Source organism: Alligator mississippiensis, chromosome 7 (assembly GCF_030867095.1).
Source record: "Alligator mississippiensis isolate rAllMis1 chromosome 7, rAllMis1, whole genome shotgun sequence".
In the NCBI taxonomy this organism is placed as follows: domain Eukaryota; kingdom Metazoa; phylum Chordata; order Crocodylia; family Alligatoridae; genus Alligator; species Alligator mississippiensis.
This window is the reverse complement of record NC_081830.1, coordinates 36,669,558-36,684,451: the sequence shown is the minus strand read 5'-3', so window position 1 is coordinate 36,684,451 and position 14,894 is coordinate 36,669,558. Positions and strand designations below refer to the sequence as shown.

At 45.9% G+C, this 14,894-nt stretch overlaps 1 protein-coding gene across 1 annotated transcript; it reads left to right on the top strand.

Moving 5' to 3' along the window:
* The first annotated feature begins 1,932 nt into the window (after positions 1-1,932).
* LOC102576226 (aquaporin-12) lies at positions 1,933-11,011 on the top strand. Its single transcript, XM_006267045.3, has 3 exons — positions 1,933-2,684; positions 4,726-4,842; positions 5,716-11,011. The coding sequence occupies exons 1-3, from the start codon at positions 2,078-2,080 to the stop codon at positions 5,904-5,906; spliced, it is 915 nt and encodes a 304-aa protein (XP_006267107.1). The 5' UTR covers positions 1,933-2,077; the 3' UTR covers positions 5,907-11,011.
* Positions 11,012-14,894: the final 3,883 nt, after the last annotated feature.

The following is a 14,894-nucleotide window of genomic DNA, read 5'->3' as shown; positions in this document are numbered from 1 at the left end:
CCATGCCAGGCTCTTGGTGGCAGGACCTGGTGTGGCATGACCCATCTGGGCATGGTGTGCGCGCCGGGTCCTGCTGCCATGGGAACGGTCCAGCCAGGTGGCAGAGGGGCCCCAAGGGTGGCAAGACCTGACTGGGTCTGGCGTGCAGTCCCTGCATGCTGCACTGAGTCCTGCCACCATGGCCCAGCCCAGCTGGGTGGCAGAGGCGCCCCAGGACCCAGCTGGGCCTGGCATGCAGTCCCCGTGTCCTGCTCCGGGTCCTGTCACTGTGGCCTGGCCCTGCCGGGTGGTAGAAAGGCCACAGGTCCTGGCATGCGGTCCCTATGTGTCATGCTGGGTCCTGTTGCCATGGCTCAGAGCGCCCCACTCACTGCTGCTGCTAAAGGTAAGTTATGAGACCTGGACAGAGGGCTGTGGCCCTCCAGGGGGAGCTGGGACCCGGGGTGGGGGGCGGCTGTGGCCACATCCCCCCCATCATACACCCATCATGTGTATATGAAAAGCAAAAGTACACATCAACACATATAGGTATTTAGAAGTTATTTTATCATGATGATAGAGACACTGGTAGGCTTCCGCATTGCGTTAACGTAAATATACCAATAAAGCATTGCCCAACTGCTCTCTCTCTCTCTCTTTCTCTCTCTCTCTCTCTCTCTCTCTCTGTCTCTCTAGATATGTGTGTGTGTGTGTGTGTGTATGTATAGAGTAATCTTTTGTTTTAATTGTGGAAAAACATGGATTTTGGGGTATTTTTAAAAATGCATTTGGGATGCTGCTGCAGTAGTTTGGCTGGCACAAAGGGTAGTGTCCCCAGGTACCAAGTGGCTGGGCCCCAGAAGCTCCTGAGAGCAAGTAGCCCTGAGCTGCTTGCCAGGGCAGCTTTTTGTACAGAGGGTCCAGGGCAGGGCAGCTTTTTATACTGCAGGGGACAGCACAGGTGGTGGCCCTGAGCTCTAGCTCCCCCTGGCTGCAGATCTGGGAAGAGCCAAGCAGGGTTATTTTGCCCCAAGTGGCACAATTTGCTCCACAGCAAAGTGCATGTCCTAGCACATGTACCGAAGCAAAAAGCCCCGGCTCAAATTTGCACCGCTTCTATTTGACTTGCTGCAAGCACATGTGCTTGCATGTGTGGATGCACCCTATGATTTCAGTAATCACTTAGAACTGGGGAAGCTTGCTTTATTCAGTGCATGAATTTGAAGTAGTTGGCATGGTGCAACACGTGTCTCTGTATAATATATAACCAGTTCCTATGGCTTATGCCAGAGTTTCTTAAAGTTACAGGTCCCTGCCTTCCCATCATAACTAAGTTCAGGCTTGTGTGTCTAGTCATGTAAGCACCTTTTCTTCCTTTTCTATAAAGCAGTTTTTACAGGGAGCTCCCTGCTGATTAACAGTCTAGAAAAGATAGTGTACAATAACCAATACTTAGCACTGGTCTAAAGAGAGATGTCCAGGTTCAGCCCTTCATCATGCCTAGTATCTTGCTATTGAACTACCCCAGTAAGCAGATCTATGCACTGCTGGTAGGGGCCCAGTGCACATGAAAGCAAACCAGTTGAAGGATATCCCCACACACGCACAGATATGAACCTTGGCATCAGGAGCGGGGATTCCCCAAGACTGCTGCTTTTAGCTTCTGAGCCTACTTGCTGGAATTGAAATTGTCAGCTGGTTAAGCAAAAGTGTAGGTAGAGTCCAGGCAGTATGTGCTGGTGCTTTCCACAGGAGAAGGAGAGGTTGCTGTGTTTCACCTGAGGTTCTGGTGTCTTGCATCTTCTGATCAAGTGGGAAGGCACCTTGGGCAAGTAGGCTGATGGTGTGAGGAAGGAGGAACAGACTAACATTCCCTGCAGCTGATGCTGTAGAGGCTCTTGCTATTAGCAATCTTGGCTTTGCACAGCTGTATTTTCCCACTCCCTTCCCCCCCCCCCCCCCCTTAGCCTTTCGGACTCAATGCCTATTGCGTTGTGCCACGTTCACTTTTGAGTGTGTTTATAAAGAAGAGTCATTAAAGGTTAACCTGCTTTTCTCAGTCAAGGCAGCTCCTTCTGCTAAATCCATCTCTCTTGCTATGGCTGGCCTGAATGTTTCCTTTGCCTTCTTTGTCTCAATAGTGGCCATTTGCGAGGTGGTCAGACAGATTTCCAAGAGATTTATACCTCTTGGAGTGTATCGCTGTCTTGCCGAAGAACTGGCCAGCTCATTACAGTTGTGCACTTGCTGCCTTGAACTGAGGATGCTGGTGGAGCTTGGTCCATGGGGTGGTGGATTTGGCCCTGATGTGACGCTAACCCTCCTCTTCCTTCTCTTTTTGGTTCATGGTTTCTCTTTTGGTGGGGCTTCTGGAAATCCCATGGTCTCTCTCCAAGAATTCCTGATCATGGAGTCTTCCTTCGTGGCTACCACTGTGAAAATTTTGGCTCAGTTTGCAGGCATGGAGGCAGGTAGGATTTTCACTAAGCTTTTCTGGTCCTGGGAGCTGACGGATTTGCACCTCATTCAGAATCTGATGGCTTTTGACTGCAGTTCCTCCATCCAGACCTCTTTGTCCCAAGGCATCTATGTGGAAGGCGGGTGCTCTTTCTTTTTCCACCTTGTGGCACTCAAGTTCCAGCACAGCCATGTGCTGTACAGAGTCCCCATTGTGGCCCTGCTGGTGACTGTTCTGGCTTACACAGGTGAGTGTCTTCCTAGATTATTCCATAACACTTATGTATAGACTAGACTGGAAACAGCCTCATTCAGCTGCAGTGATGAGTCACCTGGTCATCTCGAGAGCCTTGAGTTTAACTATGTTTAGCTGAACAGCTAAGTTTGCTTCATCATTGGTCTTTTCAGCTAGTTTGCTCACATGGCAACATTACCACCCAATTAGCCACAATTAAATGTTTTTATTCAAGAGTGTCTTAGGTGGGCTGTTCTATGTGAAAACTGGCGTTGCTGGAACCCCAGAAATCTCTGTGGAAGGCACTGTCCAGTATGCATATGAGAAGCTCCCTGCAGTCTAGAAGAACAGAGTGCAACACTTAATAAAATGTGTATTCATCTATCATCATATTCTTCTATAACACCTAACTGCTGTAGTCTCTGAGCATCCTATTGGCACTGCCACTTTGAGGCGGGTCAGTACTAATTATGTCCATTTTAGAGAGAGAGAACTGAGGCACAAAACTTAAGTGACTTGTCCCAGAATGTCAAAGGAGGATACAATTTGGTGATCAATCCCACAGGAAATCTGGGCTGGAGCAGAGAATTGAATCTGTGGCCTTTTGTCTTAACACAGAACGCTCCATTCCCTCTGAGCTTCGCAGCTTTTCACAGAGAACCCCAGCCCACAGCAAGAAGGGTTTGATTAGTGAAAGGTGGAAGCTGTTGGAGGAAGCCAAGCTAAGGTGAAGTTCACTTCAGTTTTTGCCTACTCAAAAAATGAGAGCTACTAGGAACGACCAGCTAAGCTTTTAAAGAAGACCCCAGCCACTATAGGACTTGCAAGTCAGGGTTTTACTGGCCATCAGTTGTGGTATGGACAAGCAGCTGGAAAGCTAAAACAAATTTTAAGGTGCTACCAAACTTTAAGGTGGACTTGAGGTTATAATGATGATTTCTCCCCTATAATTTATTCATTTGCATATTCATTCAAATAGGAATGTTTTGAAAGCCAGGAAATTCAAATTTATGCTTGCACTCAAAACAACAAGCCTTGGAAAGCACAACCACCCTCAGTTAGGACCTCTCCCTTTTCCTTCCTCCTTTCCCTCCAGACAAGCTAACATTGTTCTTGCATTGCCATCACCTTGCATCCAAGACTGTTGCAGTCAGTTTCCTGAATGCCGTATGTCTCCAGGAAATATGGCATCCAGGACTTTGGAGATGCATCCACTTTTAAAACCAGGAGGGACTGCTGCAGTCTGACCATCTGGCCTCTGCCAGACCTCTCATCTGACTCTCTCCTCCACTCCCTTGGTACAGGCTGGAGGGTTCCAGCATAGCCCACTCTTCTGTGGGGGAAGAGTGTACCTTGTTAGAGACAGCATATGAGGGGCATCTACTATGTCCCTAGGGAAAGCTGTTCCAGCTGCTTTGAAAAAAGACAGCTCCTTATTTCTAACCTGATTGATCTAAGTTCAGCTGCCAGGCACTGGTATTTCTTCTGCCGTTCCTTGCTTGGTTAGGAAGTGGTCTTCTGGCAGAACTCTCCTCTCCATGTACACACTTGTGTATCAAGTCGCCCCTTCACACTCTGACCTGTTTAGGCCAATTACATTGTACATGCTCTGTATGGGAACAAATAAAACACGCCCCACTAATATGAACACATGGTGCGCCCTCACTTTCCATTGCAAATGGCTCATGTTCTGCACTTCATCCCACAGTAAAACACATGGTTGTGGTTTAAGGTGTCTGCTGCTGCTAGGGTTCTTGAGTGACCTGCTTTGATGGTGGTGTAGCCCCATCTACCTTTGAGGCTGGGAGGGAGCTTGCATTTACTTGACATGGAGGTTATGTGGGGAGGTAGGACTGTGGGGTGGAGTTAGGTTGACCTAATTCTACCTCTGCAGAATGCTTTCAGAAAGGTCATTGAATGGGAGGCAAGAAGAGGTGCTTCCTTTCCAGGCCTACATAGAAACAGAACTTCCCTGATCCTACCTGCTGCTGAATGTCTTCTATTGTATGTTTTTAATCAACCTGAATGCAACTCTTTGTACTGTTCTTCCACAGCTGGGCTTTCCACAGGAGCCTTTTACAACCCTGCCCTCGCCACAGCTGTTACCTTTCACTGCTCTGGGAACACCTTGCAAGAGTACATCCAGGTTTACTGGCTTGGGCCCCTCACAGGTGAGTGAAGATGCTGTACGGACAGGAGCTATGGCTGCCTGGCTCTACTGGGGCACAGACTAGAGAATGGGTCTGACTTGTGGGGTGGGGGGAAGGGGGGGAGAGACTCTCAGCATATTAGCAATGTTAGTGAGCTTGCATGGAAGGCAATAAAAAAAGTTGAGCAGAGAAACTGCTGTCTCCTTGTGGTAAGCAAATCTTTAAGTTTTTATTGATTGTAGAGCCTGGCTGTTCTTGTTATTGGCAAGCTCGAGGGCAGAAGCTCATTGTCTTTCCCAGCTCTTCTCCATATCAACTTGGCCATAACTTTGCCATATCCCCAGTAGTCTACAGAAGTGCTGCCTATCAGACCTCAGCTGAGGGGAGACATTTTTTTGCTGGGCAAGGAGCAAATAAGACTAAAATAGTCGGGAGAGGTGACAGGGTTAGAAATGAGGTAGTGATTACTCCTCTGCATTATCATCAGTGGACATTGCCTGTTGATTCAGGAAGGCCGCACTGCATCTGTTGCTTTCTGTTTGCAGGCTGCAGGTTAAAGAACCAGGAAGGGCACCAAGTAGCACTGTTAAAAGGAAATTGGTACTATTTGACCATTCAGGTACAAGCCTCACTGATTCAATGTGCTGGGGTGCATCTCTGTTAAAGCCATATTCTAGCTCAACTACGCACTATTGGCTGGGGCTTCCGATAGTTTTGGCTACCTTTTATTTCCCTCATTTTGGCAGCGCTATGGCATTTGGATGCGGGGTGCCATCAGGCCCCAGAAGGAGAAGTACTAAGTGGAGTATGTTAGATGCTGGGCGTGGGAAGAAGAAATGTTTGAAATAAAATAGCAGTTAAAAGTTAGCAGCTTAATCTCCCTATTGTTTTCAGGGATGCTTATAGCCCTGCTCCTGTTCCAGGGGAACATCCCAAGGCTCTTCCAGAAAAATCTGCTTTACAACCAGAGAAGCAAATACAAGACCCCCAAGGTGAAGGCAGTATCTGTGCCTGCAGCTGTGGTCAAACAGATAGGAGAAAGCAGCCAAGAAGAGCGGCAGCGAGCACGCCCAAGAGCTGAGTGACTGAGGTTATTTTTGCTGCCCCGCCCATCTCCTGCCCCACTCACAGGTTGGGGAGAGGGCACCCAGGCCTTTCCTCTCCACTGCCTCAAAATGCATAGCCCCACGTGGCCACATGCTAGTGATTTGCTAGAAGTGGTCCTTGGTGGCTTAGCTGTGCTAGCTGGGAGGGAATGGGCAGTAGGACATGCTGCCATCAAGGACACAAGCCTAGGCCTCTTGGACGTGGACAGCAGCAGTGTCTTGGGCACAGGCCCAGAGTACCGCACTCCATGAACAGAGCATTTCTTCTCCTCCATGCAGGTCCTCAGCTGCCAAATGCCTTGTCCTTGCTCCAGCCTGTGTGGACCAGCCCGTCTCCCTCATGTGGGCTGGGAGCCGGTGCCAACCTGCTCTTCCCTCCACTCCCCTCAGTGCACGCAGGCCTTCCTGCTCCTTGCCCTGTTCCTTAAGAGTTAGTCTTGGCTGCTGGTGCCAGTCATCTCAGCACTGTGCCCACATGTGATGGCTCAGCCTTTGTGCATGCACTGCTAGTACCAGAAGCTTTAATGTTGGACTGGAAAGAAGAAAAAAAAATGGAGGGGGAAACTATTCAGTGGTAGAGGCTGAAGGATCCCCTGGACCTCATTCACCCTAGTAGTGCCTCACAAAAAGATCCTTCCCTCTCAGCCAAGTGACAGTTTGGGGGCTGTTTACTGACCCAACCACCTCTGCTTGACCTGATGGAGCTGAAAAATAATCAGGCAAGATGAAATGGAATTAAGAAAACTACCACAGTCTGTCTTCTCCAGCAAACAGGGAGGGAAAGACTGCAGAAAGACCTGGATAGGTTGCAGGGGTGGGCTAACAAAAACAGGATGCGTTTCAATACGGACAAGTGCAGGGTGCTGCACTTGGGCAGCAGTAACCAGCAGCACACTTATAAGATGGGGAAACTCCCTTCTTGAGAGCACGGAGGCAGAAAGGGATTTGGAGTCATTATTGACTCCAAAATGAACATGGGCCGACAATGCGAGGTCATGGTTGGCAGGGCTAACCGGACCCTATTGTGCGTCCACAGGTGCATCTCAAGTAGGGCCAAGGAGGTGATCCTCCCCCTCTACGCGACACTGGTCAGGCCACAGATGGAGTACTGTGTCCAGTTCTGGGCACCCCACTTCAAGAGGGATGTGGACAACATTGAGAGGGTCCAGAGGAGGGCCACCCACATGATCTGGGGACAGCAGGGCAAACCCTACACTGAGAGGCTACGGGACCTGAACCTGTTCAGCCTTCACAAGAGAAGGCTGAGGGGGGACCTGGTGACCATCTATAAACTCACTAGGGGGGACCAGAAGGTTTTGGGGGAGACCTTGTTTCCCCTAGCGTCCCCTGGGATAACAAGGAATAATGGCCACAAGTTGTTGGAGAGTAGGTTTAGATTAGACATCTGTAGGAACTACTTCACAGTTGGGGCGGCCAGGATCTGGAACCAACTTCCAAGGGAAGTGGTGCTGGCTCCTACCCTGGGGGTCTTTAAGAAGTGGCTCAATGGCTACCTGGCTTGGGATCATTTGAGCCCAGTTTTCTTCCTGCTGAGGCAGGGGGTTGGACTTGAAGATCTACAAGGTCCCTTCCGACCCTACTTCTATAATTCTATGAAACGGATATCTCAGTGGCTTCCAAAGGAGGGAACCCACCCTGATGTTTGAGGGGATGCTCGAAGCCCTCAGCACCACGAAACTCCCACATCAGTCTGTATTGCTGGGGGCTGAAAGATGGCACTGGGCACTGAATAATGATGTGGGACCTACTGTCTTGTGCCCATTGCTTTTCTGTTCCTTTCTCCTGTTGCCTTGGCAAGGACCCCTGCCCAGGTAATGGTTACTTGCAAGACATATTAAATCCCAAGATGATATTTTTCAGAGGACTGTAAGGTATACACCATTTTTAATCAAAGATGTGTCTAACTCCCCTAGGTTGCTTTAAACACCAACTCCCCAACTAGCTGGTAAGTACAGAATGTCTCAAGTGCCGTTGAGATGATCAAGAACATCAATAAATTAATTCACAATGTGAAATAATGGACAGTGAAATGATTACACTGATCAGGAACTAGTCAGGTAAGGATCAGATAAAAATTTAAAATGACTTCACAGAAAATGAAATTTTTTGTTAACACAGGGCAAGAGAACTCCTCAAAGAAAGAATTCAAAGATTCATAGATTTCAAAAGTAGGAGGAGCAACTATGATACTCCGTGTGATGCAAGAGGTCACATTAGGCCATAGAATTTCACCCATGTTTTCTTATCAAGCTCAATAATTTGGTGTTGAACGAGAAGAGATGTCTTTCTAATAGACAGTCAAGCTTGATTAAAAGATTCCACATATGGATGACTCTGCCATTTCCTTGGTAAGCGTTTCCAGTGGCTTGTTACTCCCTCTGTCAAAAATTGGCACAATGGAATGACCATCATGAACTATGTAATAGTTACGTATTTTTCCAAAGTGAAAATTCTGATTTTTATTAAAACTCTTGTTCTAAGTTGCTAATATCTATAGGAATTGAGTCCAAAACTGCCCTCTTGGAAGCAAACATTTCACATTGTATAGCTGCTCATAAGCTTGTATTTTTCTATAAATTAGGGATAAATTGGTTTACTCATTGGCCTGTGGTCATTCCTCCTTTGACATTGTGTCAAAGAAAAACAAAAATCCAATCTTTGCTTATGTAACTTGGTATGTATTGGCAGCAGTTGGTCACTTGAAAAGAGAGGATGATGTTATCATTTCTTGTAACCAGATTGCCACATTCGATTTATTAATGAATCACAGTTTGCAGTAAAACAGACTGTACCAAAATATCCACGGCTCCTTTGTGTCTGAGGCACGCTGGATTTGACAAGTTGTAAGACTAGTTCTTCTGTGTTGATTTCCCTTCTGACAAGAGATACTGAAAAAAACACTTAGCTCAACTAAGCCTCAAATGTAGCTGGATGTTGAGGTACATATGAGGTATGTGACTCACAAAAGATGTCTGCAGCAGCCTCTGTGCTGTGCCCAGGAGCCCTGAGGCAAAGCTGCTCCTTGTAGGCTGTTGGCTTAAACGGTATTTAAAGGTTTGCTTTTATGCAAATTGGTTATAGGTATTGATATGTGTATTTAGAATGATTCAAGATGGGCAGCAGGGGTTAATTGATTTATAAAGAGCTTGGGTCTCACACACAAAGTGTCTCGCAGCCCTGGAGACAGACAGGCTGTCTAACACAGCAAGGCCAATGGATGGAGACACAGCCTGAGAATTAAGGGGGTATGCCATAATACGAGATCACAGCCTTCAAGGCAGACAGGTTATCTAACACAACAAGGACATGGAGTCCAGAAAACAGTCTGGGAACTGGGAGCATATACCATACTGTCCCATAACACAAGATAAAGTGACACTAGCAACAAGGCCCCAGAGCAGGGGGGCCTGAGTCCTGGTTTTGGGGGAATAGACCAAATTAGGAGAAGGCCTGGAAAGACCAAATTACTGTGTGCATGTGATAAGCTATGTGGATGTGTGACCACAGAGACAACCAACCAGCGATAGCCATGGATGAAGTCATCAGGAGGGAAGGAGAATACGAAAGCAGAGACAGGGAGCGACCCTTTATTACTCTCATATCCCTCCTTTTCATTCTCCACCTGGGTCCCTCCCCATCCCGCAGGAAGTGTCCCCGAGGCCACCATGGACAGAGGGCATATCGCTAGCCTGTCTCATCCATCCCCTTGGGGGGTGGGGGGTGGGCCTTCGCATCTCACCTCCAGGCTCAGAGAGAGCCTCAGAGTGGAGCCTGTGTCCTGGCCAGCTGCACTTTGACTCTGATGACAGCCCTAGGCTTTGGTACATATATAGAATTGCTTGATTGTTTGTATTGCTTCTTTTCTGTTATCACTGTGTATCAATAAATTTGCCTATTGTCGAATGGAAAGGTCATGCTCGGTCTGAGGATGGAATAAGCCTCTGGGTCCTAAATCCAGAGTCAACATAGGCCACATCTCAAAAAGGAAGCAATGCAGCTGCCTAAGGGGCACTCAAGTGCATGCTAATAAGATCATCCAGGATGGAGAGCCTAGGAGTGGCACTGGACATGTGCTTAGCATTGCGAAAATGCAACTGCCTGGCTTCATTTTGGGAGTTAGTGGTTGCGCAGTGGGAGTGGGTGGATGAGGTGGGGCATGGAAGTGGCATAGTCACTGTGGGAAGGGGGTGTGTAGCAGACTGCCACATCAGACATCTTTGCAACACTGAGTTTGAGGTATGGGTGTTGATGTGATTAGGGCTAACATGGACAGTCTTGTGTGCATGTGACTGATGCTATCTGGCATATTTTAAAATCACTGAGTTAAAAACAGGCCCTCTTCCCCTCCTACAGGTGAACAAGGGGTCTGTTGTGCCAACAAACAGCAAGTCACACTTAGAAATTAAGTAACTTGTATCCCTTTTAAAACATTCTAGTTCTTGGATTCTGCATATGTCAGTATTCAGGTGTCTTTCACTCAATATAAATGTATTGCCATGGGCTTTATTCTGAGATGCTTATTGTTCCAGACCCCACCTAGCTACACACGTTACTTCAGCAGAGCTGAGAGTGAACTGAAGTCAGAATTTCATGAGCACTTGTGATATTTTTATGAATTGTTTTTCTTCCCAAATTGGAGGAGGGAGAGAGGGAGGGGTCGAAACATCAGTTTCTCATTGAATGAAAATTCTATTTAGAAATGTTGAAATATTTCATTCATTGATTGAAGCAATATTTTTGGCTGTTCTGAATAAAACCATTTCAATCCCATGAGTTCAACGCTGACATAGATTTCCCAGTGGTGCTCTTCAAGGGTATGCTGCCTTGTTCTCTACTTGTCTGCCAGACTCCCGGGCCAGAACATATCTTCATATTATACAGTTATTATGCGAGTCCCATTGTGTAGCACAGAACTCAGTCTGTGGGTAGATCACAGTGCTGTATGGGTGTTGTCAGCTAGCCAAAGTGCCTAGCCCATGCAAGAAAGTGAAGGCATGAAACGTTCAAACTGCAGCTTCTGCGACTTAATGCAATACCATTGGCAAATGCCACTTAACATTGAACAGACATGAAAGAAACTGTTTTGTTTATATTCTTACAAGGAAAATTGAAAAAAAAATTAGCAAAATCAAAATATTTCTGCAGAAGAGTTGGATTTTGCAGAAACTACATTTTATTGGAAAATTCCTAACCAGCATTACCTTCGCATACATTGTTAAAACATGTGATTTAACTTAGACAGGATGCACTTTCAGACACAATTCAAAGAGCTGGTTTTGACCTATAAAGCCTTAAACAGCCTGGCTCCTACATAATTATGGGACTACCTTTTCTCTTATGCTCTGTCTTAATCCCTAAAGTTAACTAAGAGCTACCTCTTGCAAATACCCCGTTGGCTAAGTTTGCTTGGTGAAATCAGGTTGGAGGTTGTTCTCAGTAGGCACTCCTCAGCTCTGGGTCTCTATCCCCCTTGTGGCCCACTGGGTCCTGAGCCTGGCTATCTTGTAGGAGCCTGGGCAGGCAATTAGCAAGCCAGACTAAGTTGGGATATTGTTTAGGTATCTGTCTTCAATGTTATCTGCTTATTGTAAGCTGCCCTGAACCTTTCTTGGGAAGGGTTGCATATAAATAGTTAAGCACATGCTAAAGTGTCTTGCTGGTTTGAGGCCAGCATGCTCATCACCTGGCAGGGTTGATCCCAAAGGTTAGAATGAAGCCCTATGGGAAATGTACAAAACCAGATCAAAGGTCCTGTAACTTAGCCCCAGCTAGCATGGTATGCTACAGTGCAAGGGGATCTATAAGGGGAGTGCATTTCTTTGGAGGGACAGGCCTGCAGTTCATGAATGAAATCTATCACTGAGAGGAAAAAAAAAAAAAGTACAGCTATGAATGATACACCTGTTGGCAGAATTTCTGGATGGTATCATTTTTTTTTCATGCCAAGGGAAGCTCTTTAGGGGAAGAAAATATGTTGCTGGGCATGGGTGGTGGTGGCACTATCTGCAGAACTTAGCTGGTGCATACTGGGTGAATAAACAAACTAGTTGCTGATTATTCAGAGGCAAACACCTTCACCCACGATCACCAAGGTATGATTGTAGCTGAGTAACTTATTAGTTGTCCTGTCAAGTAGCTGTAGCACTGAACTAGAGTGGGGTCCATGCTCTTGCATTCAAGGGTTTTTTCAATGGACCAGACCTTGCTGCTATTTATTTTAGTTAACCCACTGAATGGAAACAAAAAAAAAGGGCACTAGAGAAAAAATAATTGAGATGTGGATAAATTTCATTTGTGAATTGGGGGCTCTAAACACTGAGGGATTTGCCTTTCTTGGAAGCAGGATCCATGCACACAATTGTGCCTCTACCCAATCTGAACCTATCATCACCCCTTTTATTCCAATCTTGAACAAAATGCCACGCACCGTGTTGAATCCAAGTACAATGTAAAAAAAATCTCTTCTGGTAATGGTCTCCAGTCATGGGCTATAGGATTGTAGTGTTATTTGTAAGTGGTATGAAGGCTGATGGGATACTATACTAAACCATATCTTAGTGGAAATCAGTGAAGTGCCTAGTTCAATTATATGTTTCTGATATGCAAGGACTGTGAAGCTTTATGGACTTGCCAGTGACTAGAGGACAGTGCATCAAACAAACTGATGCCCAGTGGTTATTGGGAAGGTGCCAGGACCTGTTCAAATCTGATTTCAATGTGTGCAATGCAGAGTCTGTTTAGGAAAAGTACAGCAGGGAAATCCTGTTCAGGTTTTTTATCCTTGTGGAAACACAAGTCCTCTACTGGGTAGCAAGCAGGGCCCCTTTGGACAGCTTTCAAAATCTCAGTAGATTGTATAGCTAAGCAAATCATCAGCCAAATGTTTCTGAACTATTTTGGTTTGGAAACTGAGCTGAAAGGCTTGAGGCTGGGCATCCTCTTGAGATTTCCAGCACTTCCCCAGTTTTGGCTAAGTACTCTTTGGCTGCTTTTCTAGCAGCAGAAATACCTCATCCCAAAACTGGCAAGCATGGGAGCTAAGTTGAGAAAATCCCATGTTTTGAAAAGCCTATAGCAAAAAGGATCTTGAGGGTCGGATCATTTTTTGTTTTATCCAGATGAATTTGCCCAGCCCCATCTTCTGATGAAAGGAAGAGGGACATGAGTGCAGTGCAGAAAGCTTGCTGCACGGTTGTTGGCTTTTCTCTCTCTCAAGTTTTTTTTTTTTTTTAATAACTCTTTCTCTTTATATTTCTCTGGCAGAAGATGAGGGATATTTATAACTTTCAACTGTATTGTGGCCTGTGCATCAATATAGAATGTTTATTGGGACAGCTTGTAGTTTGTATTTTAACCCACTATCTGGCATTTTCATATATCCGTGAAGCTGTATGGTGGAGTCACTTATGCTGAGCAAATGCACTTGTGCTAACTCAGTATCTAAAATCAACACCTGTCCACATAGTGAGCAAAAAGAATGCTGATTGTTTTTCAGGAACACGGTTCTTCATTTTTAAGATGCCTTATGGGGAAACGTCATGATGTAAAAAAGTAAATCTATTTGGGGTGATAAATATATTTTTTAAAGCATTAACAAGAAGCTGCTTTTTAAAGACCACACTGGAAAGGTTTTTCTCCTAAGTGAGATGTAATGTAGCTTGTGTGGAGCATCAGACAGGCAGGAGACTTTCAAAGTTATAAATCAAGTTAAAAAATGTAATAGCTTCATTTACACCTTGGAAAGTCCCCTGCCTGTCTACTGCATGGATTTGCACTGCCAGCTATAATTATTTTCAGTCCTCTACTGAGTAGGGATACCAGTAAAATGGCATCTGTCAGCTGGCTAAGGCATCCACTGTCTATATATTATGGTGACAACTTGTTTTAACATATGCATGTAGCAAATGTCTATCTCTTGGCTTATAACCATTTGCTGCACTTTCCACAGGAGCTTGGGTATTTAGCATAAATCAGGATATTTAAAATTTCATCAAGCACTGGCTCGTCTAAAAGGTGGTATCCTCATGGTTTTATACAGATTTAATCTCTGAGGATCTGATAGAGTTAAGTGTGTGCAGCCTCTAAGGTATACACAGTCATACTAGCATGATTGTTTCTATTGGTATTACCACAGGACGAATTTTTTCAACTCCTAATAAACAATACATTAGTTGAATAATGGTATTGTGGGCCTGTTTGTGAATTTGGGTTGAAGTCAATAAATTCAAGTTGGGGTAACTTTTTAAGAAAATGGCAAAATAGTGAATCTGCCATTTTTAAAATGAAAGACTTTTGTTATAGAAGTGTGGGAATGTTTTTTTTTTTCTTTATTGTTTTAAACAATATTTCTACGTGTTTCAAAAGGTGCCTGCAGTGAGCGGTGCCTCCTGGTGGTCTCTCTCAGGGAACTGGTAAGAGAGCTACTGGAGGGAGATGGTGAGGCCCCAAAGCATCCTCTGCCATGAGGAGTTCATCGATTCAATGCTGAAGGAGACCTCTGGGACTGTGGAGGAAGAGCTGCCGGAGGAAGAGCTGCCAGAGGCAGCGCTACAGAAGAGAGGACATGGACTCCCAGGAGGGTGGAAGCCGGAAGCTTGTGACCTCTAGCAGCAAGCAGAAAGCTTCACTTCCACCTGCAGCAATTTGTCTGGAGAACAGATACGTAGCCCTGGTAATACATGGTCCTGGCAACAGAAAGGGAGGAGCATGCTCCCTTGGTGGAGGAAGACAGGCCAGGCCTCGCCGAGGTGGGAAGGATTGAGACAACCACCGTGGTGGTAGTTGGAGACTCCCTTCCGTGGGTGCCGAGGGAGTTGGCTGATGAGATCACAGAGCCACTGGCCATCATCTTTAAAAACTCACGCCAATCAGGAGAGGCCCTGGATGTTTGGAAAAGGGCAAACATTAACGCCCATATTTAAGAAAGGGAAAAGAGGATTCAAGGAA

Coding starts and splice junctions, on each gene's coding strand:
- LOC102576226 (XM_006267045.3), top strand. CDS start 2,078: ATGGCTGGCCTGAATGTTTCCTTTGCCTTCTTTGTCTCAATAGTGGCC. Junction 2,685..4,725: donor GACTGTTCTGGCTTACACAG/GTGAGTGTCTTC, acceptor GTTCTTCCACAG/CTGGGCTTTCCACAGGAGCC. Junction 4,843..5,715: donor CTGGCTTGGGCCCCTCACAG/GTGAGTGAAGAT, acceptor TATTGTTTTCAG/GGATGCTTATAGCCCTGCTC.